Source organism: Panthera uncia, chromosome E3 (assembly GCF_023721935.1).
Source record: "Panthera uncia isolate 11264 chromosome E3, Puncia_PCG_1.0, whole genome shotgun sequence".
In the NCBI taxonomy this organism is placed as follows: Eukaryota; Metazoa; Chordata; class Mammalia; order Carnivora; family Felidae; genus Panthera; species Panthera uncia.
Genome location: NC_064815.1, coordinates 34,028,880 through 34,054,868, shown reverse-complemented (window position 1 = coordinate 34,054,868; position 25,989 = coordinate 34,028,880). Strand labels below are relative to the sequence as shown.

The 25,989-nt window shown below is 61.5% G+C and overlaps 1 protein-coding gene across 1 annotated transcript in view; it reads left to right on the top strand.

Annotated features, from left to right (window-relative positions):
* Window positions 1-22,479, top strand: part of FAM20C (FAM20C golgi associated secretory pathway kinase) — a 46,182-nt gene extending 23,703 nt beyond the window's left edge. The window contains exons 4-10 of the mRNA XM_049639028.1: window positions 11,334-11,426; window positions 12,775-12,890; window positions 18,887-19,067; window positions 19,679-19,788; window positions 19,941-20,022; window positions 20,848-20,907; window positions 21,481-22,479. Coding sequence (XP_049494985.1) covers window positions 11,334-11,426; window positions 12,775-12,890; window positions 18,887-19,067; window positions 19,679-19,788; window positions 19,941-20,022; window positions 20,848-20,907; window positions 21,481-21,730 — 892 coding nt within the window. The 3' untranslated portion in view covers window positions 21,731-22,479. The remainder of the gene's footprint in view (window positions 1-11,333; window positions 11,427-12,774; window positions 12,891-18,886; window positions 19,068-19,678; window positions 19,789-19,940; window positions 20,023-20,847; window positions 20,908-21,480) is intronic.
* Window positions 22,480-25,989: the final 3,510 nt, after the last annotated feature.

Genomic DNA, 25,989 nt, shown 5'->3' with positions numbered 1-25,989 from the left:
TCGCAGTGCCGGGGATCGGCGTCTATCTAACTGTTACCTGCTCACCGGTCGCAATGACAGGGATTGGGGTGTAACCGTTATCTGCTGTCCCACTAGACTAGGAGCTCCACGGGGCGCGCCCCAGGTCATTTTCCTCAACTCTGTGTCTGCAGCCCCAGCTACATAGTAGGTGCACAGAATGAGTGACTGAAGTAGAGTGAACGAGTGACTAAACAGACAGACTCCGAGGGGCTTTAATGTGTGTAACCCACCAGCCAGGGGCATGCGGGCTCCTGAGGGTTCAGAGCAGCACCTGGTGTCTGGGTCGCCAGATGGGCCACAACGGTGCCCGCTCGAAGGAGCAGGACCCCAGCAGGCTGTCCGGGCCGCTGCAGGTGCGCACACAGGGCTCCCAGAGGCTCAGAGGCCAGGTGCTCCAGACCCCAGGGCAGGGGAGGTCCACAAGGTGGGGTGTGCACTGGTCCCTGCAGTGACCTGCAGGCAGGGTCGGGCACGTGGGGTTCTTCGGCTGCGATGCTGCGTCCCACCGGGGGCCTTGGGCTGTGTCCCGAGCCCGCAGCCCGCGTGCCTCCCGAGGCTCTGGGAGGGACAAGCAGATTCCACGTGTCACACGGCCATTAACCTCACAGGCCCCCTGCTGTGTGGCACATGGGCCGTCTCCAGCTTTGTGGGTTATTTTTAGAGTCAGAACAAAAATGGACCCTATTAACTGAAAACCAAATAAGCAACACCTGAACCTGGCTTTGGAGAGGCTCTCCTGGGTCTTCCCAGGCATCTCTGGACAGCCCTGCCAGCCCCCAGGAGGCCGAGCTGCTGCGACCCCGGTGGCCCAGAGCGGCCGGCGTCTGCCCTGGGCTCCTTGCCCTGCAGCACCATCCGAGTAAGCTGGTCACGCTGAGCTCCACCACACTGAGAGCGCGTTGGACTCAATCAGCTCGAGAAGACACGGCAGGACAGCACCCTTGGGGACAAAGTGGGGCTCCTGACCTGCAGGGTCTGTGGCCGGGAGCACTGTGTGGGGCCTCGGAGAAGGGTTTTCTCCCTCACCGCCCCCAGCTGCCCCCGAGCCCCCCATTGACTGACCACCAGCCAAGACTGCATTAATTCAGGTTGACCACAGAAGTTAACCGTCTTCTCCTGCTTTTACTTGGCACCCGGAATCCCTTTGCTTAGCAAAATAAAAAGGAAAGGAAATTGTTAACAATTCTAATACGGTTGCAAGAGTCTGGCAGGAAAAGGAATAAACGGGAAAAACTGAGCAAAACCTTCAGGGAGTGTGGTTCCGGGCCGGCACCTGCTTTGCCCCCGCTGTGCAGTGGGGAAGCTGAGGTCCGTGGGGGGAGCCGCTGTGGGGGACCTGGCTCTCACTGTGGCGTGCGTGTCCTTGGAGGGTTCTGAGGAAGATTATCCCCTTTGTTTGAAGGCAAACAAGCAAGTCCTTTTTTCCCCCAAAATGTTCTCCCAAACAGCAATATCGAGAGTGTCTTTTTGTGCTTTTCTCTGGCTATCACGGTCCCGGGGTGCCTGTCAGCGTGTGGGCCACGACTCTAATTGTCTCAGAAGAGGGGAGACTAGCAGGAGGGAAGGAAAACAGGCCTCCGTTCCCTCGTGCTGGGAAGGAAACGGAGGCTAGCACTTCTCTCGTCTGCCTGTTTTCATTCCTCAGAAGGGAATTCTGCAGACTCTGGATCTCCTTAAACAAGCCTTGGAGAACGAGCTGGAATACAAGCACCACCCCCCCGCCCCCCATCTAGAGTAGTTTGTTTTTCCGACCGGAGAGAAAACAACATCACAGCAGTCACGTTGGTGCTGAATGTTCAGGCCACTCAGGAGACGGGACACAGTGGCATCTCGTCTGTTACCTTGAAAAGAACGGCGAACCACAGAGGTTTCACTGCGCAAGGACGCGCACACCTGGGGAAAGTCCTACGACCGCACAGGTCCCTCCCTAGACGCGCTCACCCTAGACCCAGGCACTTGGCCAACCGTCTCATATCCAGACGGGACCAGAGCCGGGTGACTGAGCAGCAGAGGGCACAGCCAGGCCCACGGCCCCGCTCCCGCTGCACCCCAAGCGCCCTCCCTGTCAGGCCCCGCAAAGGCCAGTCCGCTGGCCTGTCTTCACGTCTGGATTAGAAGCTCTTGTAACCTTCGCACCTCCAGGTTCTTGTGGGACAGGCATGCTTTCCAGGGCTAAGGGCCCCTGAGTACGTCTTCTGCTCGGCACACTTTATGCAGGGCCCCCCTCCCCCCCATGACAAGTCTGCCTCCCCAGCCTTCCCAGGCCTGCTGCCACCCTCACTCTCAAGGGTTCTCTGGCGTCCACACCTGCAGGTGTGGTGAGCAGGGACAGGCTTAGTGGGCACCGGCTGGGGTGGCAGCCAAGCCCCGGGGGCCGTGTCCCCTCTGCAGCCACTGAGGGCCTAGAACTTGCCATTGTAGCTCAAACAACACAGCTCAGACATCCATCATTAAAGACCGGCAGGCGTGTTTGACCAAGTAGGCCCCCCACACTCACATGGCACCAGGGCAGGTGACAGCTACCCAAAGTAGCAAGAAATACTGACAGTGGGTTATAGGGCTGAAAGGTCACGGTGAAGTCAGCTGCCAGGGAGAGGCCCTCCTCTCTCCTTCTAGAACCTCTGCCATCCGAAAACCTGATATTAAACGGCTTAATATATCTCTTTAATGACAAGGTGGCTGTTTTCTGCTGTGTGAGTGATGGGAAGATTATCCAGGATAGAAAGGCTAATTTTTGCTTCTGTGCCTTCATTTGGTGAGTCAGGGACCCGCTGTGTGTTTAGAAGAAGGGAAAGCGTTCACCTTATCTGGTGTTTTGCCTCCTGAGGTGATCCTGGAAATGGGAACCAGGGCCCGTCCCTTCTGTGACATCTGCCCCCAGGGTATCAGCCCCCGGGCACAGAGACCTGGAGATGAGGGGGGGGGGGGTCACCCTGGATTAGCCAGGTAGGCCCTGAATGCAGCCTCAGGTGTCCTCGTAAGAGGGAAGAGGAACCAGAGAAAGTGATGGGACCGCCCTAGTGAAACTGTGTACGTGGTCATGTGACAGGCTGATTTGTCCCACGGGCTGGAGCTGGCCAACTCCTACCTCGGCATGTGAGTGGGGCCGAGTCTGTTCGTTAGAAGAGGCGGTGGGGCCACCTGGGTGGCTCAGTTGGTTGAGCGTCCAACTCTTGATTTCAGCTCAGGTCATGACCTCACGGTTGTGAGATCGAGCCCCGAGTCTGGCTGGGCATGGAACCTGCTTGGGATTCTCTCTCCCCCCCGCCCCTCCCCTACTTGTACATGCACTCTCTTTCCCTCTGAAAAAAAAAAAAAAAAAGTAAAGATGGTCAAGGACCAGAGCACTGGGGACAAGAGCAAGTGCAAAGGGCCTGTGGCAGCAACACACAGACTCCACCAAGTTCTGCCCGTTCACAGCACGATGGACAGATGGTGAGAAGTGGTACTGGGGTGGCAGCAGGGCCGCATGGTGATACGGGGTCCGTTGGGAGTGCCACGGGGGGCCCTGGGGGCACGAGGTGGTGCTGATCGCACACCCTGGGTGGGATCCCCTCGGGCGCAAGGTCCCAGAGGGAGCCGTGCGGGCGGCCACACTGCACATCCTCGGCCGGTGAGGGTGTTGGTGGAGAGCCCGGGATTGGCTAGGTCACCGGCCTGTTCACGCGACAGGCCGAGCAGGGAGCCCGGCGGCCCTGGCAGGCTGTGGGCATGCAGCGGTGGGGACGAGCGGGTCTCCAGCCACATGGTGTGTGCAGGGACATCTGTGGGTGTGCCTCCTGGCGGTCCCTCCCACGGCCTCTAAGCTGGCGTCTTCCCTCTGCTCCCGTCCAGCAGGCTCGGGCAGTGTGGCCGCGCCTGTCCTTGACACACAAAAGGTTTTTATGTGGCTGTCTCTGGGCCTCGGTTTCCCACCTGCACTCAGGGATCTTGGGGTGTGGGGGGGCCTTAGCTCTGACCAGGATGCCTGAAACCGCTGTGTGACGGCTATCTGGGCCCCAGGGGGTCGGAGCGGTCACACGGCCGCCCCTTCTGCGGAGTCCGACCTGACAGGGTGCTGGACAGGGTGCTGTCGGTTCCATTCTGGCTCTCGCGCCCCACTCGGCCGGCCTCGGCCCCGTATTCGCCGCGTGGACCCTGCTGACCTGGCAGGCGTTTCGCTCCCCCGAGCGGGACTGGATGCTTCCTCCCCTCTGTGTGAGCCCAGCAGCGTGGCAGCAGGGGTGGAAAGGACCACGGAGGCATCAGCTCCGTGCGGCCTCACCTGCCACACTGCTCCGAGGGGGCTGCGGGCTCCCCTGTTCCCCAGCAGCCCGGCGTGGGTGGGGGTCCGGGCGGACAGACCCTTCTCCGCCAGCTGTTTTCCTCGGGGGTCAGCGGAGAGAACGCTTCCCCGCCCAGTCCTCACCCAGCCTCGCGCATCGGAGGCGCGCTGGGTCGAAGCAGGGCCAAGGACCTGAGCACAGGGCCTTCCTGTGGCAGCTGAGACCTCTCTGGCTGGCTGGCTGGCTGGCTGCCACTTGGCTGTGGAGGGGGACCCTTCCCAGGCTGTCGTCAAGGTGTGGGGAGTGAATCCACGCAAAGTGCCCAGCAAGATGCTCAGCTCATAGTAAGAGCCGGGTGTCTGTTGGCTTTTCTTCCCCCACAGGCTTTGGTTAAAAGCTGCCAATTTCCTGTATTTTTAACCAAGCACAAGATTTCTGTTTTCCCACAACTTAAGGAACACTGAGATGTTAATAGTGACGGTGGGAACTGGGTCAGGGGGCGTAAGTGCGGAGGAGGACGTCAGTGGTCGTCGCGGTTGCCGGAGTCCCGCCCGGGGAGCCTGGCCCTGACTCAGCTCCAGGCCCGTGGGGTGTCCTAGCCCCCAGAGGTGGTTCTGATCCGGGAGAAAACACAGACGTACAGGGCCGGCTGGAGCCATGTCTGACTTTGGGGGCCCCTGAAGAGAACCCAGGACCTGCCGTTTCTAGCCGTGTGATTCGGCACATGCCTCTTCCGTTCCCTGACCTCAGACTTCCTTGTCATTGAAGGGGGGACAGGGACCAAAGCCTCGGAGGCTCGTGTGATTCTTACCGGATTCTGCCTCTTTGGCTTCTGTGAAAACAGAGGGGCCTTCTTCTCAAAATGCTCTGCGTCAGGTCTTAAAAGCCCAATGAACGGAGCCGTGGTGGCAGGACCGGATCTGAGGAAGCAGGCCGCGTGCCACAGCCTTCCCAAAGCTGCTACGTCGCGGTGTCCCCCTTACCACTCTGGTGTTGCCAAAGGTTCTATATTCCTTGCCTGTGCAGCTGGTGCAGACGACCTCGCAGTTAGCGGCTTAAAGCAACACGAACGTGTTCTCGCGCGGTTTGGGGGTCAGAAATCTAAAAGGGACCTGCAGGCTGTTCCTTCTACAGGCCCTCGGAGAGAACGTGTTTCCTTGCCGAGGAACGCAGGTGGCCCCCAGAAACTGGAGGAGGTGAGAAAACAGATCCTCTCCCCGAGCCTCCCTCTTGGAAGCTGCCATGAGGCCTCTTCTGCAGTCAGATCTCCTTCTGTCTCCCTCTCATAAGGACCCTGGGGATGACATACAGAATAATCTCCCCGTCTCAAGGTCGCCAACTTAATCATAACTGCAAAGTCCCTTTTGCCATGTACGGAGATTCGGACCACAGACTTTCTGGGAGAGGCCAACATAGTAGTCATTCTCACTGTAGTATAAAGCGCATGATCAGTTCTTCTTGTGCTTCCTTCCGAGCTAAGGGAAGCAAGTCCCTCTACGGGAAGGGATTTGGTGCGGTCAGCTCCAGAGAGGAAGGACAGAGGGAATGGGAAAGTGTAGCCCCAAAAACTGGTCCTGAGCAGCCCCTTGCCACGGTTTAGCCGGCTTGGGCTTAAAGGTGTCAGGGTGCTCGGCGTACCCCCGGGGGCTGCCCTGGGACCAGCCCGTTCCCTTCCCCGGGATCCGGGCGTCCTGAATGCACCAGGCCCCGCCCTTCTTCCCGCCCTGACCGTCGGTTGCTGATGCCAAGGACTGACTGCACCCGATCCCTCAGCTGCTGTTTTCCGAGGGAAGTCAGCCATAGGCCTTTCCATTTCCCTGCCCGCTCAGCCCTGCCCGAGGCCGGGTGGGGCCCACCCTGACCTCGAGGCCCATCAGGGTGGGGCTCTGAGGCTCTGACTGCTCCCCGTGTCGGGGGGGGGGGGGGGGGGGGGGCAGTGCCCCCGGGGGGGGCGGGGTTAGGGGGTGGCCAGATGAGGAGGCTCCCCCCATCCCTGAGCCCCTCGGAGCGCCTGCCACCCGCCCCTGCCCTCTCAGTCTACAGGAGAGGACCGTGCCTTCCTGGTGCCGTGCTCCCGGTGCCGGCTGCCTGGTCTCCCCACCCCTCCTCACAGGCCAGGCGCAGGCTGTGGGTGCCGAGCCAACCCCCACAGCACCCGATAGCATCTCCCTTGCACATTTCCACGGCCCACGCCCCAGGAAGAGGCCCAGGTGGGCCGTGCCCTCGCCTGCCCTCCACACCCGGGCCCAACTTCCGCCTCAGCGCCTGGAGAAGGAGAGGCGGCCGGGCGACCGGGTGCAGCTGAGCGAGGGGTCCCGCCGGGTGCGGCGGGCTCAGTACTTTTCCGAAGCGCTTCCGCAAATGGCTGGCTCTCTGGGGACGCGCAGGAGGTGGCGGGAGGCTGGCAGACCTCCCCACCGGGGTGGGGGGGGGGGGGACCGTGTCCCGTCTCCTGCCTGCCCAGCGTGAGGCCGGAAATCCCTCCGCCCCGGCTGCCCTGCTCTGCCGACAGCCCCTGCAGCAACTACACCCGGCTCTCGGACTCCCCAGGTTCTCCCCGCAGGCGCGGGCTGGCGGCCAGCACACCGCGCAGGAGTCAGGCTGCGGCTCACGCCGTCTCGCCAGACGGCTCCGGCGGGCGAGGGGCCGGGCGGACCCCACGCTTGTCCCGCCGGCGCACGGCTAGGTTTCCGCGATGCTGGGTGGTCTCGGCACAGACCTTCCGCGGTGAGACCGGCAGGGAGCCGGCCTCGCCCTCGGGCACCCTCACCAGGTAGTCCCGAGCGCGTTCCTGCCAGCCCCGGCTTCACGCTCCCTGCTTGCGGGCGAGCGCTGACCCCTTGGGCGACCGGAGCCGGAGCCAGCCGGCCACGCCCAGAGCCCTGTTCTCCTTGCGGGGGTGGAGATGCACGGAATGAACCCATTTCACAGCTCGAGCAACGGAGGGTCTGGAAGTCTAGCGCACTCGCCCCCCCCCTCCGCCCCCCCAGTTGGCGATGGGTGCTGACCTGGGCGCCTTCACTCCCACGCAAGGGCACGAATGACTGGAGAGGCCCACACCAAGCCTACCTCCCACCCTGCGTGCCCCTCGTATCTTTGGGTGTTGCCTGAGCGCCCACCCTGGCCCTTATCAGGACGGGTTAAGCTAGGACCCCTACCCAAGTTGCTCTCAGCCTACAGGAGCCTTAAAATCACCCAGGGGTATTTCACACATCTGGAGGCATGCCCGAAGAGCACAGAGGCCCCAGGGGCACCTCGCAGCCTCTCAGGAGTGAAGACAGCCACTGAGCACACAGACAAACAGCACTTCATCACCACCTCTCTGCACGTCCAGGGTCATTCTGCACAGGGGTATCTGGAGGCCAAGACAGCCAGGCGGAAGGCTCGTGTGTGGCCTTGGGGTTGCGGGAAAGAGCTGCCTCTCTGTGTAAACAGCCTGGGGACGGAGGTCACTGGAAAAAGCCCTGAGGTGGAAGACGTGAGGGAACCAGGAACTGTTCTGGAACTTGGTCACAGGGCTTCCGAGAAGTGGCTGGTCTCTTCGCAGAGGAGCAGGGCTCAGAGCCACCCGCTTTTCACGTGTTTGACCTGGTCAGAGGAGTGGGCTGGAGTAAGGGAGAAATGGACCGAAGCCCAAACGCTGGTAAACAGAAACGCTCCCGTGTTAGCGTTACAGATCAAGCCGCTGTGATCACATGAGGCACATCAGGCAATAAGGGGTCAGTATGCAGGAGGAATGATGGTTGTGGAGGGGAGAGTGGTGACGCTGATGGTGATGGTGATGGTGATGGCAATGGCACAGACTGAAGAAACGAGGGTGGGAGCAGCTCAAGGCCGTGGACCGGTTGGTGCCCCTTCGCCGTCCTCCCTCCATCAGTGTTTCATTTGTTCATGGCACACCCGTTCTAAAGCAGGCGCTTGGCTAGGCACTCCTGTCCCCAGACCCTGCAAACAGTGGTCTAGTACAGCAGTGTTAAGCTCCTCCGTGGGAGGCCTGGGCGGGGGTGGGGTTGGGACAGACCTTGGGAAGGATGGAGAAGGCGAGTGCCAGTGGAGAGCCCGGCACGAAGGTGCAGAAGCGGGAAAGGCCTGGGGCTGGGCTGGGAGTGGTCTGGTGATGGAGCCGCAGGGGTGAGGAGAGAGGCGGGCAGAGCTGGAGACGGCTAGGAGGTTTGTGCGGGCAAAAGTCCTGGGTTGGAGGTGGGTGCCACAGATATGGGGTGATGGGGGGCACGTTTGGGAGGCTGAGCCTGGCCAGCAGCCTGTGGCTTCACCCACCCTCGTGGCCTCTCCCTCCTGCCTGGGCCCCCCGCACCTGCCCGGGGCTCACAGCCATAGGCGCGCTGAACTGGCCAGAAGGCCTCGGGGCTGAGGGCCCAGGACCCACGGCCTGGCCACAGAGCCCGGGCTGGGCCTCCCCCCGACCGCCCGTCCGCTGCCAGGCCAGGAGCAGAGCAGCAGCGGTGGGATGTGCTTAAGACCGGACTCACATCAGTCACACCCGTCTCTGGCCCGGAGTCTCTGGCCCGCACCACAAATGCGAGGAAAGCAAACTGTCCTTCCATGACGCCCAAGGCTCCTTCGCAGCCGCCTGCATGGCCGTGCCAGAGAGGAGGCAATGGACCAGGCCCTATTCTCTCTGAGACCCTCCTGACAGCCCTGTCATGGCGAGGCGTGCCTGTGAGTGTGGGTCTATGTGTGTGTGCACCTGTGTGCACACGTGGGGTGCAGCAGGCAGGCAAAACTCTGGGCCCGGCCCTCAGCGACCCTCAGGGTCGTCACCAGACCCGCCCCCCTGGACTCACACCCCCTGGATAGGGTGAGGACAGGTGGCCCCCAAGGGTGGGGAGGTCTGTGCTGCCCAGCAAGGCCAGCCGTAGCCCCTGAACGGGCCTCTTCGGGCTGGAACATCATTCAAGCCTCCACCTTACTGGCCAGGTCACACGTGATTCTCCCCACCCTGCGTTTTCCAGCATGGAGAAGGTCCCCGACATTTGGTAAATTCTTACCAGGTGGAGGGCTGAGTTAGTCCCTGCCCCCAGCCTGGAAGGTGGACATTGTCCTGCAGGTACAGGCAGGGGCACAGAACAGAGCTGGATTTAATGCAGGGAGCGTTTTTGCTCTGACGTGATTTTGGAAATTCCCTGCTTGCCGAGGTCAAACACTTGCAGTCGTCATGTGTCCCTGCTCCCCAGGCGTCTGCTCAGTACCTGTGCTTACACAACGCCGTTCGCCTGTATAGACTATAGAGAGTCCTGTGTGTGATTTCCTGTCCCCTGGCTGGGGCGGAGGGTCACGTGTTACTCCTTCGGGGCCGGTCTGCAGCTCACTGCGGGGCGTGGGTGTCCGAGCCCAGGGGTCCTAGAGTTCTTCTGTCTCCCTGGGAGGAGATGTGGAGGCCAGGACTGCACGCACGGCCAGCCGGGGGCTGCCCTGCCATGCTCACGCCACCACACGTGCTACAGGTGGGGCAGCAGCTGGGGCTGGGCTCTGGCTGCGTGTGGGGCCATCGCGGGGTGACCCGCAGCACTGCTCCAAACAGAACCCTCCCGTCTGCCCAGCAGTCCGGGAGGATCCGGGGTGAGCCTCAGGTCACCCCCACCAAGGCATCAGGAAAGTTTTGCGAGGGAGTTTGCCTCTGAGAAGCGGTCAGAAACGGCTTGCACTGTAGGCTTTAACCGGCAGTTCCCAAAAGTGCAGAGCGTGGTAACGTACCACGAAAAAAATGGGCTCTGTAGTCGGTGTAGTGCTAAGAAACAGAGTGTCTGCAGGCCTTATCAGGGCCTTTATGGTGGTAATATGCACTGTTGAGACCCCAGAGGGTGCTCTACTAGGCACGTTCCCCAAACTCCAACCTCTCAGAGGGCTCCTCTTGTGCTAGAAGCCCCTGGACCTGGTTGGGTGGGACCCACATTCGGGAATGCTGACTTAGCCTTCGGGAGACATGAGCAGAAGCCTGTTCTGGGAAGACAGAACAGTGACAGCAAAGGCAGCAGAGTGGAGACACGTCGGAAACAGCAGATGGCCCTCACTCCGGCTCAGGAGAGGGGAAGGGGGCAGAGGGAGCTGCCGCCGGGGGGTGGGAGGAGGCCGACTGTACAGTCCCCAACGGCAGGTGCCTGGTGGGAAATGGACCACCTCTTTGGGCTTCAGAGAGGGGTCCCACAGGTGGCCCCCAATGAGCTTCGCAGACTCCTTCACATCCCCCGCCCCCCAGGGGGACGCTGTCTGGGCGGGGATGCTGGTGGGAGGCTGAGAGCAGCCAGAGGGACAAACGCTGCCGCCTGAGCCTGGCCCCAGCTCACGCCCCAGGGCGGTCCCCTTGCTCTGTGTCGGGGTGACTCCTGTGAGGCCCTTGGCCCTCTGCCATCCACACACTCCCTAGGCTCAGGGGCCGGGGGCCGCCTGGCCATCTGCCTTTCTGGAGGATCTGTGTTTGGCCGGTGGTGCGGACCTGCTGGTGGGCTGAGCGGTATTTAGTAACCAGCTCCCTCGTGGGGGAAAAGCCTGACTGGAGAGTTTGCAATTCCTGTGGCAAATACCTCCTCGTTGGCTCACGTCATGCTCCCAGAAGGAGGTCACTGAGGGGGGCTGCGGGGGGCACGCGTCACCTCTGCTCGCCCCTGCAGATGCAAGGTGGGTAACAGCCTGAACATGAAACTGTCGAACGTCCTTAAATAACCGGCCAGTGCTGCGATTTAAATACTTGTCACTTATAAAAGGTCACTTCTGGGCGCCCTGATCTCACAGTTCATGAGTTCAAGCCCCACATCGGGCCGGGTGTCGACAGCACAGAGCCTGCTTGGGATTCTCTCGCTCGCTCGCTCTCTGCCCCTCCCCCACTCACATTTGTTCGCTCTCTCAAAACAGATAAACTTTTTAAGTAAGCAAATGATAAAATGTGACTTATGTTTATAAAATGACTTTAACAACTGGTTCACAAAATTCTTGCAAGTTTGACAGCCTGCTTTTTCGCCAGCCGGTACAAGCCTCCTGCACCCTTTCACTGGAGGTTCTCACAGTGATGAAAAATCCTGTTTTCTTTAGGCAGACGAGGGAGCAGGAGACGCCCCCTGACTTCTTTTATTTCTCTGACTACGAGAGGCACAACGCAGAGATCGCTGCCTTCCACCTGGACAGGTGAGCCCTCCCACCTGCACCCCGGGTCTGAGCACCGTGCGGGTGGGCCCGAATAGCTCTCCCAACACCCTGCCGAGGTGTTGGGAATCCTATAATTAGCCCCATTGTACAGATGGGAAAACCGAGGCATGGTAAGTCTCTGCCGCACAGAGCTGGAGTCTGGCCTGCAGATGTTACAACACCCTGCGGTAGGCCCCACACCACGAACGGTGCCAGACAGGAGATCCTCGGGAGCAGTTGGTGATCAGAGTGTGGACGTGGCCCGTTGGGAATAACAAAGGAAGAGCGGAAAGGACTATGAGTGCTGGGAATTTTAACCCAGAGTGTTTCAGGGTGTAACCTCCGGGGCCACGGTGACACCAAGGGACATGAGCCTCCTCCCCCATCGCCCGTCTTCTGGGCTGGCTGTACCGGGCAGAACGTGAATTCCTCCCTGGGCTCCACGTGGCCCCTTGCTGCAGGCGAGGTGGGCAGTGGTGTCGGGGCCGTGTGTGGGGGGCCTCTCAGCAGCCACCCTGCTGGCCCAGAGATCCCTGCCCTGCAGGGACAGTCACGGGCCGGGGTCTGGAGTCAGTTCCAAGAGTCTAGGGGGAGGAGCCTCCCCGACCGCCCCCGCAGGGTCCTGACCTCCAGCTCGGGGTGTGTCCTGGGCCGCAGCTTCCAGGTCACCCAGGCTGATTAGAATGCAGATTCCCGGTCTCCACCCCAGACCCTCTCTACACCACGCGATTCGTGTGCACACTCAAGTTTGCAAATCCTACTTTGCTTTGTTTTTTAAAGATCAAAAATCTTGTTTGGGGGCCACAGAAACCCCAAGTCAGATTTTCAACAATGTCAACTATTGTGCAGCCTAAACCCAGAAAAAGGCCTTTCTGTGAAAGGAACAGTTGCCACGAAGCCGATGAGGGTTCCTCATTCGGAAAGGTGAGGCCTGTTGATGACGCAGGACAGCTCACGCAGCAGGCGGAGTGCGGGCGGCACGCAAGACGCCCACATTCCCCACGCGCAGCCGCTGCCCCCAGAGGCCACTGCAGGCCCATCGGCGTCTCGTTTAAGTGAGCGAGTGCAGCGCGGTTAGAGAGCGTTCCATTAAAAGCAGCTAATTTAACGTTGTTCCGACCTGAGCCCTGAGGGCCCAGGCACTGGCAGGCCGGTGCTGGGAAGCAGAACACCACCCACCGTGGTCCTCGTGGGGCCCATTTTCGCTGGTGGCCGACGGCACCAGTCAGAGCTGTGGGCCCCGCGTTGGGCCTAGCGGGACTCGGAGATGGGAGCGTTCACTGCGCACCAGCCTAGCGAGGGCCGGGGCACGGAGGTGAAGACCCTTCCCCTGTCACTTTCCCGCCAGGATCCTGGACTTCCGCCGGGTCCCTCCGGTGGCCGGCAGGATGGTCAACATGACCAAGGAAATCCGGGACGTCACGAGAGACAAGAAGCTGTGGAGAACCTTCTTCATCTCTCCAGGTAACCTGCACTCGGGGAGGCCCCTTTCCTGGCTCACTGCACACAGAACAGCGAGCTTAGTTACCTTTACGAAGAAGAAGAAGAAAGAAACTTATAGTTTCTTCTTGCATAATCCACCCAAGGGCTGCCCCTTCCACTTCGGGGTGTATCTACATCACAGTGTCAAAAGCCTGCCAGAAATGGCCAAGTTATCATCATGGAATTGATCCCCTGGGCTGGGCACAGAGGTTTTTTCCTACCATTTGTTTTAAAGGAAAATGAGTGCATTTTTGAAAATTCTCAGCCTCCCCAGAGAGTCTCCTCCAAGTGGTCCGGCTGGAGGAGACCTCTGTTCCCTGAACTTCCTCCCGGATTTAGGCACCACCACCCTGTCCCCACCCCCCCTGCAGCAAGACCCTCACACAGCAACAAGGACTCCTCTGCCTCCCTCCCCCGGCTCAGCAGGAAGAGCGAGTAGAGTGGCGGCCTCCCCTGGCGCCCTCGAGGGCCAGCACAAGGGCCTGCCACAGGGCGGTGCTAATCATCAGTCTCAGACGCACACAAACTCCTGCCCTACCGAATCACCTGCCCCAGGAGCTTTTCGATGTGGCATTCAGGGCTCTGCGATCTGTCCGTCCGTCCCTGTGAGCACTTCCTTTGGGCCAGGCCCTGTGCTGAGCACCCCCTGCTTGCTGGGCCTGAGGGTGGGGACACCTTCTACCTCGTATTCGGTTCTGGAAGGTCCCGGCGATGGCAGAGAAGTGGAGTGCGGTGATAAGCGGGACCCACCCCGAGACAGATACCCTCCTGGTGGCGTGGGTCCATCTGTTAGTTCGTGCACATAAAACCCACGTAGAGGTTATGTGCCCCTACCCCCTGTGCTGGCAGCGTCTCACCACCCGACCAGAAACCAAAGGGGAGGGGGCTCGGAGGGCTTCTCATCAGCCTTGTCTAAGCCTGCCCAAGGCTGCAGGCTGCTTGGACGCCCCCGGTGACGGGGAGCCCGTCGGCTCAGAGGTAATTCAGCTCCTGTCTGCACAGCCTGAGTTGCTGGAAAGGCCCTTCTTTTCCAAGGGTGGACACCTGCCTCTCCAACCTTGGGTTCTAGGGCTTTCCCCTGGAATCCCCACCCACCCACCCCCGAGACAGCAAGCTCCTCCTCCACCTCAGCCTGTCAGGGACTCTGGGATCTCTCGTCCTCCAGCCTGGACGTCCCCAGCACCTTCACCGTCAGCCGCCCCTGCTGCCCCCGCTGCTGCCCCACGTGGCGATGAGCCCTTCGAGTCTAGGCTGGCCGCACTCACAGGACCCCAGGCCATGCCCACAGGACACTAGACCACGCCCTCCGGGCCACGGCCACACCCACACGGCCCCAGGCCACGCCCTCCGGGCCACGGTCACGCCCACAAGACCCCTCCAGGCCACGCCCTCCGGACCATCATCACGCCCACACGGCCCCAGGCCATGCCCACAAGGCCCCTCCAGGCCACGCCCTCTGGACCACCATCATGGCCCAGGCCACACCCACAGGGCATTAGGCCACCCCCTCCGGACCACGGCCACGCCCACAAGACCCCTCCAGGCCACGCCCTCCGGACCACGATCACGCCCACGCGGCCCCAGGCCACGCCCTCCAGGCCACGGCCACACGGCCCCAGGCCACGCCCACAGGACCCCCCAGGCCGCTGCCCCCTGTCAGTGGTCTTTCCGATTCTCATTGCAGCATTTCTAGTGACATCGTTCAGTGCTCAGAACTTAAGATGAAACACGCCCGCTCCCCCACGCCCATCACCCGGTTTCCCCATTAGAGGGATGCTCCTCCACCTGTCTGACCTGGACAAATTCTGGGGCCTCGATCACAGAGCCCGCCCAGAGACTGTTCTGGTGCCGGCGGAGGGGCCGAAAAGGCCTGTTGCTGCTGAGAGCGGGCCGTGGGTGGAGCCACTCAGGCTGGATAATGTCCCCTCAGCCTGAAACAAGTTTGTCCCCCCGTGAGCAGCCCCCAGCCCCCTCAGACAGGGCTGCTGCTGCCCGCAAGGCCTGCACCGCGGGCGCCGTGTCCTCCACCTTGGCCAAGGGGACACGGACATGACTGGGCACTGCGGTATGCCAGGCACTGGTACGCACCTGCTGTGGGATTCCACCTTTAATTCTTAGGCCAGCCTGTGGGGGCGGGTTGTTTCCTCACCCCCCCTCCCCATTTTAAGCATTTTGTTGAGGTACGATTGGCATGGTGTAGACAGTATCAACGTGCGAAGTTCGAGGAGTTTTGACACGAGCAGAGAAGCAACGAACTGGCCCGTCTGCCCCGGTCCCATCCTGCCCCATACCCCCAACAGCGCTATCTGCTTTCCGTATCTGAGGGTTTCTTTGCTTCTACGGTTTTGCACAGTGGGGGTGACCGGCGATCTGTCTTCTGTCGCTCGACAGCACTCTTCTGAGGTCCCTCCACATCGCTGTGTGGTGTCTGCGTGTTGCTCTTTATGTCAGGGTCCCGGGGCCCTGGGTGGGTGCGTCCCATGTCGTTTACCTGGTCATCTGGTGATGGGCACCGCCGAGAGGAGACTCAGTAACCCGCCCCAAATGAAGTGGAGGAAATGTCAAGAAAGGAAAATGAGTCAAGAACTTTCTACACTTTGCTTTCTTGGTGCACAGCGGCCTCCCTGCAGGAACCCCGCTTCTGGGTCTCGAGGTCTCACCGGGGCGCATGGCAGCTTTGCCGGGGGCTCTCAAAGGGGCCACGGAGCCACCAGTGTCCAGAATCCCAGCACGGAAGTCCCACATGTGGTGGGTGAAGAAGGGTGTGGATCCCTTCCTATAAACAAAAGGCGGAATCAGTTCCTAGTCTAAGCAGATACGTCTTCTTTCAGGAGAGCAGCTAAGCGCCCCCGCCAAGCAACAGTGCAGAGAGAGACAGGCTGGGTCGGAACCCAGTTGTGCCGAGCCCCACAAAGGCAGGCTGGGTCGGAACCCAGTTGTGCTGAGCCCCACAAAAGTCTTTGTACTTTGCAGTAAATCTCCATGGACACATCTCATACATCCTAGAAGGTACACACACCCGTGGGTTTCTACAAGGGGAACCCACCTACGTAAACACCTCTAGGACAAGACACAGACTGTGAGCAGCTCTGGGAGCCCCTCCTGTTCCCTCCCAGCCACTCAGCCCCACATCTTTCAAGTGACTCTTTTTCCTGCTATGCAGGCCTGGGTCTGGCTGGGTAGGCACAAGGCCTCTACCCACACGTGGTGGACACAGCGTCCAGTTTAAATGTGCACGAGGGTAAGAAGGGTCCCCAGAGCTGTGGCCGGACACCTTCAGGCCACTCCTGAGCGATGGTGGCTCCCCAGCATTCCAGCCCCACCTGAGAGCCACCCACACCAGATCCATCCAGGTGGGGGAAGGACGGTAAGCGTCCTGTTCTTCTGGACCCTCCTCCCTGCCGTGCAAAGGCCTGGAACACTCCCGGTCCCCATGCTCAGCCCTCGAGCCACATGCTTTCCAGCTCCACAGAGACCAGGTTCTCGCTCGGGGTCGCCCGTCCTGCCCCCACCACCCCCGCCCCCGACGTCCCCGGAGTTGGAGGCGGTGGCCCCAGAGTGGCAGGGAAGCAGGTTCTCCTGGGCTGACTCTGGCCCCCACCTTCTCCCCGCCGTCTACTGAGACGTCATCGCTGAGACGAGAAAGGGTTCATGTCCCCTCCTCCCCCTCCCCCTCCCCCTCCCCCGTCCAAGTGCGGCGGTGACCTAGCGACCGCTCACCTGCACTGCCCTCTGACTCAGCGTCAGACATCTGATCTTACCCGCATTTCCTGTTTAATACTCCCAAGCCCATGAGCAGGCACTACCGGGGCCCTCATTCAGGTGGGGAAACCGAGGCACAAGGAGGTGAAACACCACACCGATTTTGCACCTCTGGGCAGTGTTCCGGGCCCCACCCTGGCTGCTCCTTCAGAAACCAGATTTGGATGTCTGACGAGGACAGTGCTGTGCACTCAAGAAATGCCTTTCTCTCTGAGCAAAGCCAGCTTAGGCTCTTAGCTTAGCAAATCCCAGGGCTCCGGCCAACAGGATCAGATAGATTGTCCCCCTGAAAGTGGGGCGGCCTCCTCGGTTATGGCTGCACCGTGTGTCGGGGGGTCGCTGATGAACTGCGTCAACACGCAGGCGAGACCACAGACTGACCTTTCCCAGACTGTCCTCACAGCAATTCCCCAGCACCGGCTCGGGGATCATGAGGTCAGGGGCAGGAAGAGAGAGGCGGGCGATCCAGGCGGAGACTCCCGTGTGCCGGCGGGGCGCGGCGGGAGCCCCTGCACCGGCCCCCCATCTCCTCTGGACGGCTGCCCATGGAGACTGCCCGCCAGACACGGAGACTGCGGCTAGAAGGGCCTGCCAGGCTCACGTCAGGAGTCCATGGGGAGCAAGAGCGTGGCCAGAAGACTCGGGAGCCTCGTGACTGCCATGCGGGCAGGGCGCGCAGCCGCACGAAAGGAGACCCCTCGTCTGGGGAACTGGCCGTTTGCACAGCTGGGAGGGGGCTTCTGGCTGCTGCACTCCCCGGGCTCTTGAGGGTCTCTCCACCAAACAGACAAGTTACTGAACACAAGATTCTACCGGTAAATACACACATGAGCGCCATCGCGCCCCTGACCGGCGGGGGCCTCTGGCAACAAATCAGCGTGCCGCCTGGTCAGCAAGAGGTGCCCGCTTTCTGAATGACTTGTTTCATCGAGACATGATTCGGGCGCCATGAAATTCATTAACTTTTCTTGGCAACAAAATGACCAGGGCGTTTTATTCTTTAAGTAACTGCCTATACATATGGGTTAGATCGAGTTAAATTTGCCCCACCCTATTTTTTTTATGAAACTCATCATTTTGAAGTGTGCCATTCAGTGGCTTTTGGTACATTCGTCACGTCGTGCCACAGCCCCGCTGATCTCCGCACGCTATCCTCACCCCAAAAAGGAGCCCGTCCCTGTTAGTCACCCCCAGCTCCCGCCTCCCCCAGCCCCCGAGCCACCAATATTTCTGTGGGATACGCTTCACGTCAACAGCATCTGACAACACGTGGTGTTCCGTGTCTGGCTTCTCTCACGGCACACGCGTTTCCGTGGTTCGTCTGCAGCGAAGTGCGTGTTGGGGCTTCACCCCTTCTAAGGGTACGTAGCGTTCCGTGCGGTGCGTGGACCACGCTCTGTTTGCCCGCTCACCGCCGGATGGACGTGCAGACTGCCTCCACTCTTCGGCCTCTGTGACCGGGGCTGCTGTGGCCCCCGCGTGCAGCACGCTGTGGACACGTGCCCACGTCTCTTGGGTGCAGAACTGCTGTGTGGTGTGGCCATTCTGTGCCTAAGTTTTTAAGAAGCCCCCAAACTGGTTTCCGCGGCGGCCTCCCCAGTTTGTGCCCCACCAGCTCTGTCCGGGGCCCCGGTCTCTCCCCATCCTCCGCAACACCTGTAAACGCCTGTTCTCTTGAGCAAACCCAGCCTGGTGGGTAAGAAGGGGCGTCTCTGTGGACTCCACCGCATTGCCCTGACGACCGATGGTGTGGAGCATCTTCCCACGTCCCTGTTGGCCCCTCGCGTCTTTGCAGTAAGGGAAGTTGAACTCCCTTCCCGTGTGTCAGTTGGATTATTCAGCTTTTTACGCCTGAGGCGCTCCTCACATGTGCCACACGCAGACCCTTCTCGGATGTGCAATTCGCAGACATCCCCTCCCGCCGTGGACTGTCCACGCTTCCTTTATGCCTTTAAGCCTCTGAGCGTTGACTCTAGAGTTTCCGTCGAGGCCGTCCCGTCTCCCACAGCTGTGTGGCCTCGGGCCGCTCAGCCCCCCTCCGTGGGCCTCCGTGTCCCGTACCACGGGGTTGCAGCAATGGGAGATCTGGGCTGCGCAAGTCCGACAGACGGTGTGGACGCGGGAGGCCCGGGCGGACGTGCGGGAGGGCGGGCGTGCGGGAGGGCGGGCGTGGGACGCGCTGCTCCCTACTCACCCCTGTGTCTGTCTGCCGCCAGCCAACAACGTCTGCTTCTACGGCGAGTGTTCCTACTACTGCTCTACGGAGCACGCGCTGTGTGGGAAGCCCGACCAGATCGAGGGCTCACTGGCGGCCTTCCTGCCAGACCTGTCCCTGGCCAAGAGGAAGACGTGGCGGAACCCCTGGCGGCGCTCCTACCACAAGCGCAAGAAGGCAGAGTGAGTGCTGGGCAGGCCGAGCCCAGGCCGGGCCCACCTCCTCATTCTGACAGCGCTTTGCTCGGAGGGGCCTCGGGCCTGTCGAGGGCCACGGGGTGTGAAGGGGTGTCGGGGAAGGGAGGCGCGCCCAGCTCCACCCACCTCCCCCCTCCCGACGCGGAAGAGACCTCCGCTTTGTGAATACATGGCGGGACGGGGCTTCCTCACCCTGAGAATCAGAGGTGCCCCCCGCGGTGGTGCTGGCCAGCCCAGAAGCACAGGCTCTCAGTGTCCAAACTCGGCTTGCACTCCTTGCCCTTCCTGTCCCTCAGACGAGAGAGGTGGCCGTGGAGGTGTCTCTGTGGGCGTGGTGTCCAGGCTCTGTTTCCTAACAGCGACCCCCCCCCCCCGAAACCTGGCATCTGGGGCTGATGACGGCCTCCAGACATGGCTTGCTCACCTCCCAGCCCCGTACTCCCGTTAATACAGCCTTGGCCAGAGGCGCTATTCTGTGGTGATGCCTCTCTGCACCCCCCGTCGTTGCTGCGGTAATCCCGCCGTGCTGAGCTGCTTTGGGCCTCCCTGTCCACACAGAGGAGGAACTCAGCCTTCTCACAGTGGCTCCCCTGCAGGTGGGAAGTGGACCCCGACTACTGCGAGGAGGTAAAGCAGACGCCCCCCTATGACAGCAGTCACCGTGTGCTGGACGTCATGGACATGACCATTTTTGACTTCCTCATGGGTATGTCGGTGGCCCCGGCCTGCACCCGGGGCTCCCACCCTGCACGTGACCAGCTGTGGCCACGGCACACGCTTTGCTCCGTTGTTTCGGCTCTGGTGTCACACAGGGGCGGGGGGGACAGCCCTGGGTTTTCAGCTTGCTTCTGTCCACAGGGAACATGGACCGTCATCACTATGAGACTTTTGAGAAGTTTGGGAATGAGACGTTTATCATCCACTTGGACAACGGAAGAGGGTGAGCTGTGTTCTTGCTCCTACAGACCCCGGGGGCGCAGACTGTGGCGGCGGGGAGGGCCATTCCCCAAGGACATTCTGTGTGTGATGCAGGGTGGGGGCCCCTGGCCTCTGGCTCCCGTCGGCAGGAAGTGCCTGTCGTGTTGCTCCTTCTGACCCTCAGGGGCAGTCACCCTGTGCACTGGGTCCTGCTATGTCCCCATGTTGCCCTGGGGAAACTGAGGCCCAGAGAGGGTGCTTGCCAGGAAGGACAGGGCCGTGAGGAGCCCTTTATGCCTCATGTGGATGTCTGGGACTGGCTGGCAGGGACAAACGGTCCTCCCTGCCCCCGTTGTGGGGGCCTGTGGCCACTGCTGGCCGGAGCCACCAAGGAGGGCCATCTGCCTGATTAGCAGGCAGGGACACAGGACCTGCTCTCCCCAAATGGTTAAAGCTGCCACGAAAGCTATTCTCAGATGCCTCGGAGAAGTGGGCACCGGGCACCCGGACAGTTGGCATGTGGGAGCCACGAGTTCCCAGCACAAAAGACGGCACTGGGCTGAGCTGACCACCGACTGCCTTCTCCACCCCGCCTGCCTAGGACCCTGCGTGTATGAGCTCCTGCCCCACGCAGCGGCCGGCACGCTAGGCTACCTTCCAGGACCTCCCTCATCCCAGGCCCTGCGTCCAGTGCCGGGGACAGCAGGGGCCGGGCCACACGGCCCTGGCGTCCCAGCAGGGCACACGTGAGGTGCTCATTCCAGGGCCCTGGGTGTCCCCGGGGCTGCTCTGTGGTACCCTCGGCACGCAGGCGAAACCCTGGACAATTCTCCTCTTCTTTGGGCAGGTTTGGAAAATATTCCCACGATGAGCTGTCCATTCTGGTGCCTTTACAGCAATGCTGCAGGTAAGGCCTCCGCTGCCTGCCCCCTAGGGAGCCCCGGCCCGTCCCCAGGCTAAGCAGAAACCCCCCAGTCCCTGCAGCATGCGGGCCAGAGCCCCAAGGCCCTTCCCAGCACACAGCCCACAGACCCCATAACGGCCCATCTTACGGCTGAAGACACTGGCGCCCGGACAGGGGTCCCGTCCCCAGCACTCTCTGCCACCCTCTTCGGGGCTCCCCACCGGATCCTCCTGTCAGGGCCAGGACAGCAGTCTGCGAGGCGCACTGGGTCTGCCCGGCCCAGGCAGGCGTGTGCCGCAGAGCCGAGCGCCGTCTCCCGGGGGGTCAGGCCGTCCCTCCCCGCCCTGCGTCTGCCCGTGTACTGCCAGGCCTCACGTGGCCCCCTGCTCTGCCAGGCGGGACCCTCACCGTGGCGCCTCTGGCACGCAGGGGCCTAGGCAGGCCGAGGACCAACCCGTGGCCTCCCCGCTCGGGGCCGACGCGGTCCCTCGTCCTGCCCCAGCGCCCCGCGCCCGGTCCTTAGAGGCCGGGCACCGCCTCCTGCGAGCTGGCGCCTGACCTCCCTCTCCCCTGCAGGGTCAGGAAGTCCACCTACCTGCGGCTGCAGCTTCTGGCCAAGGAGGAGTACAAGCTGAGCCTGCTGATGGCAGAGTCCCTGAGCAAGGACCGCGTGGCCCCCGTCCTGTACCAGCCTCACCTGGAGGCCCTGGACCGGAGGCTCCGCATTGTGCTGCAGGCCGTCAGGGACTGTGTGGAGAAGGACGGGCCGCACAGCGTGGTGGAGGACGACCTGGGCCCTGAGCACAGAGTCCCCCCCGGCAGGTAGTGACCGAGAGCCGCCGGCCTGCCACGGAGGAGGGACACGTGCGTCCACACCCTGCGTTCAGTGACTTTGGGAACAGACAGGCCACTCCCAGAGTCCGGGAACCTTCGGCGGTGGGTCCGACAGGACACGTCGTATTCGTCCTCGAGACCGGAGGAGGTTGGGGAGCGGGCGCTCTGTGCTCACGGACGGAGGCGGCCTGGCGGCGGGGGCGACCCACCTTTTTTGTATGGAAAGGAAGCGTTTACGTACTATTTTGTATTTATACGTGGCGTGTATGTGCATAGACAGAGAGCGACGCCCACACACACGGACGCCAGCCCAGCTACCAAATGCACACGAGGGGGCAGAGCCCACGGGGCTGGACTCTCCCACCAAGTTTGCTCACATCTGGACCTAACTTGAAACAAACTCCCTTCTCCCCTCCTTCCTGGGGGCCCTGCAGCCGGACAGCCGACCGTCCCATCTCGGTGCCCGGGAGGCTCCTGATGGAACCACGGGCTGGTCGACAGACTCCTGGCTCCAGAGTGACGTAAATGACCACGTCTTCCATTTCTCAGAGCCGCTCGGCAGCACCGGGGACGTTCCCCGGCCGCTGAGGGTGCTGCTGCTGTTCTGACTTTGCTCTGATGGTTGATGTAAATACGTCACACGGGCCCCTCCGCGGGGCTCAGCAACAGGCTTAATTTTGCAGCATTTTTGTGGAATAGATTGCAATGTGGTAAAAGTGCAATAAAAATACAGCAAATGTGTATTGGGGTCCGGGTCCCTCACACCCTGAGCTCGGCTGCCTGCCCGCCCACCGTCCACAGAAGTCAGTCCTGGAGCTGGGAGCGCCCAGGGTGGCCTGGCGCCGTGGCTGGGAAGAGAGGCCCGTAGGCAAGCAGGAGGCGTGGGCCTGGGGGCAACCGCCCATCCCACTCCTGCTGTGGCAGGCACTGACAAAGCTGGGAGGGGGTCCCCGAAGACACGGGCTGGTCCCAGAGGGTGGCATCACATCTACACGGCACTGGCACCTGTGGGCACACCACGTCTGCCCCGCCCTGCTGGCCGCGGGGCCTGGAGGCCCCCCAGACCTTCTCCGTGTGCAGCACCGTGAGGGCAGAGGGCACTGTGACAGGCCAGCCCCGAGGCTTCCAAGGAGAGCACGCTACGGAGGGCTCACGTAAACCCTGCAGCATGAGAACGCCTGGGAGCAGAGGGCGCTGGAAATCAGAGCCCCCAGTGCCTCCTGGGCACCCCCTCTTATGCTCCCAGCCCCACTGCTGCCCCAGGACCATCACTTTCCGTGTGCTCGGCACCTTGCAAAGCAGCCGAAATGAACTGTTACTGGTCTCTAAAGCAACATGGCAAGGTCGATTTTCTTTTCCTCGTTTCACAGATGGGGAAACTGAGGCTCCGTGAGGGTCTGACACTGGGCCCCAAAGTCAGTTCAGGTTCCCAGAACGGACAGCTGTTCACTGAGGGGCAGGAGGGCTCCTCCACGTCCCTGAGCCCCACCCGGGCTGCGCTCAGGTGCGGGAGGCCTGCCCACAGCCCAGCTACAAAAGAGCCTTAGGCTGCAAGGAAGTAAACGGGGGACGTGGCTCCCACTCCCTGCCTAGCACAGGCTTCCAGCCCGGCGCTCGCCCGATGGCCGGCACCCGCGTACCTCTGGCCCTGCCCGCCACCCTTCTCCGGTCTCCCGCTTCGGTCCCTGTCTCTGCCACGTGGGGAGGAGTAGAGTGCCCAGGAGGGCCTGCTGTGGTTCCACGAGAGGGAGCAGACAGCTCCGTGGCCCGGACGGTGCGTCCCCCCGACCCCAGGCCTCCCCGAGGGAACGGAGTGCTGGTGTCGCGGCCTCTGACTCAGGGTCAGTCAATGCTGCACACGGCTCCAGCCCCCCCTCCCTCCACCGTCCAAACAACGTTGGTCCAGTACGGTTGGCCGGGCAGCTTCTGCAGGACCCGATGTTGACCCAGCGGACATCACCAGAGGTGACCAACCCGTGTGTATGGCACAAACTAGGCCACTCCAGACAGGGACGGATGGGGAAGGGACAGAGGTAGGAGAGACCCTGCTCCCAAGTTCCTGGGTGGAGGCCTGACCCCCAGTGTAAGTGCATTTGGAGATGGACCTTTAAGGGGGCAATAAGGTTGAGTGAGGTCAAGAGCTGGGGCCCCAATCCGCTAGGACTGGCCTCCTCGTAAGAGGAGGGGAGTCTTCCTCCCCACACATGCAGAGGACGGGCCACGTGGGGACAGGCAGGAGACAGCCACCTGCAGGCCAGCAGGGGACCCACCAGGAGCCGCACCTGCTCTAAGAGCCTGTGCGTAAGCTGCCTGGTATGTGGGGCTCCTGGGGCGCCTGTGGCATAACAGGAAATACACTTTTGGTCTTTTTTCTTGGGTCCCAACACAGAACCCCCAGGTCTTTTGGAGTTTCCTGAGCAAAGACAGAAGGAAAAAGGTGACCGGAAAGAGTGAGCGTGTGGTTGTCACACAGATTCAGGTCTGGGCCCGTCTCTGTGGCCCGGACTCCTCTTGGTCCAGGACGGGGCACACCCTTGCACGTGGGGGTTCCCCTTCTCAGCGTGAACGTCCCCGGCAAACGGGTAGGTTCCACTCTACTTCAGAGTATCTCCTGTGTCTGCTGACTCTCAAAACAACCAGCTCGAAATAACCCTCACGCCAAAGAGGCCCATCTCAGGGTGACATAATCTGCCGCCCTTCAAAAGCCAGGCAGCATCACTGGAACCAGAACGCGCAGGTGCCTCAGAGAAAGCCCAGCGCAGGCTGGCAGTGAGAGCAGACTGTGGGCACAGGGACGTCCCTGTTCACCCAGGCTCAGCTCAGGACACGGCGTGACAAAGCGGGGATTCGCAGCCACAGAGCAGGGGGTCAGTGGGCTGGAAATTACTAAGGAGGCATGGGGTCAGGATTCTTGCTGAAGCGGGCCAGGGGGACCAGACACCCCCTGGGGGATGGGGACCCGATCCGACATCCAGGGCGAGGCTCTCACTAAACTGACTTAGAAGGGTCCTTGTTAAAATCGGCCAGTGCGAAGCCGACGCACAAGTCCGAAGGCCGAGGCCACTTGGGAAGAGGGCCTCTCAGGCAGAAAGGAGACTCCTCGTCCCCGCGACACAGGGAAGCACCTTCCCAAGGCTCAGCCACTGGGATACGACGGGCACGACGCCAGAAGCCACATTCCCTCAACGGCCCAGCAGGCCGACCGCCCACCGAGGAGCCCACCGGGCCCGGGTGAGGACACGGGCCCTGAACAGCCTGTGCCCAGGAGGACGTGCCAGAGGATGCACCAGCAGACCAGGAAGAAAATCAAGACGGGGGGGAAAGCAGGAACAGGGAGGGATGCCAGCCTGGTTCAGTGGGCAGGACGGGGGCGGGAGGGCCGTGTCCAGGAAGACGTGGAACAACGAGGAACCAGCTCTTTCTGCAGAAGAGACAACAGCACAGCCCAGCCGGTGACGAGCACCTTCCGGGAACCAGGCAGACAGGAAAGGCCGTTCTGTCCAGAGGATCAGCTCCTCGGGAGAGGATGTACAATTACGGGAACTCACGACTCAGCTCTGTGTGGTTTTTACAGACACGCCCAACCTTATTGTTCCAAAGAAAGCACAGGTGGTCTAACCGAGGCGGGCCGGGGCCGGGGAGGACGTGGTCTGAGAGCTAAGCCCTCTCTGCAAGACGCAAAGTCGACAGGTGCTAAGTGAAATTTAAAATATAAAGTTTAACATACGCCTGTCAAGCATGGAGGTAACACAAAAATGGAAGCGAGCACATTCACGGAAACGGGTGGGATTCCCCAGGGACGCGGTGGTGGGAGCAGGAGGGAAGGAGCAGGCTCTGTGCTCTGTGCGGCCTGATCGTGGGGTTACGTAAGGCTTCGTAAGGTGCGCCCATCAGCTACTTGGGCACACGTCCGGAATGCGGGTGAAGATACAGGGGGAGGAGGTGGGGTCAGAGGCTGGGCTGCGGGCCTGGAGGCCGTAGGGTCAGCACCGCCCGAGAGGACCCCCCGCCCAACTATGTCATTTTACAGCTGTCACAACTGAGTCCCCGACCGGAGAAATGACTTTCCTGAATCCGACACGGTGAGCAAGAGATGTTCGGGGCCTGGATCGGCCAGACCCTTAGACGCAGGAGACCCTCTTTCTGTCTTTAAGCTCAGACCACACCTTGCCCCTACACATCGTCAGCTGCTGAGAGAGAACACAGACCCGACACCCAGACTGGCCTGCCCCGGGACTCCTATGAGACCTC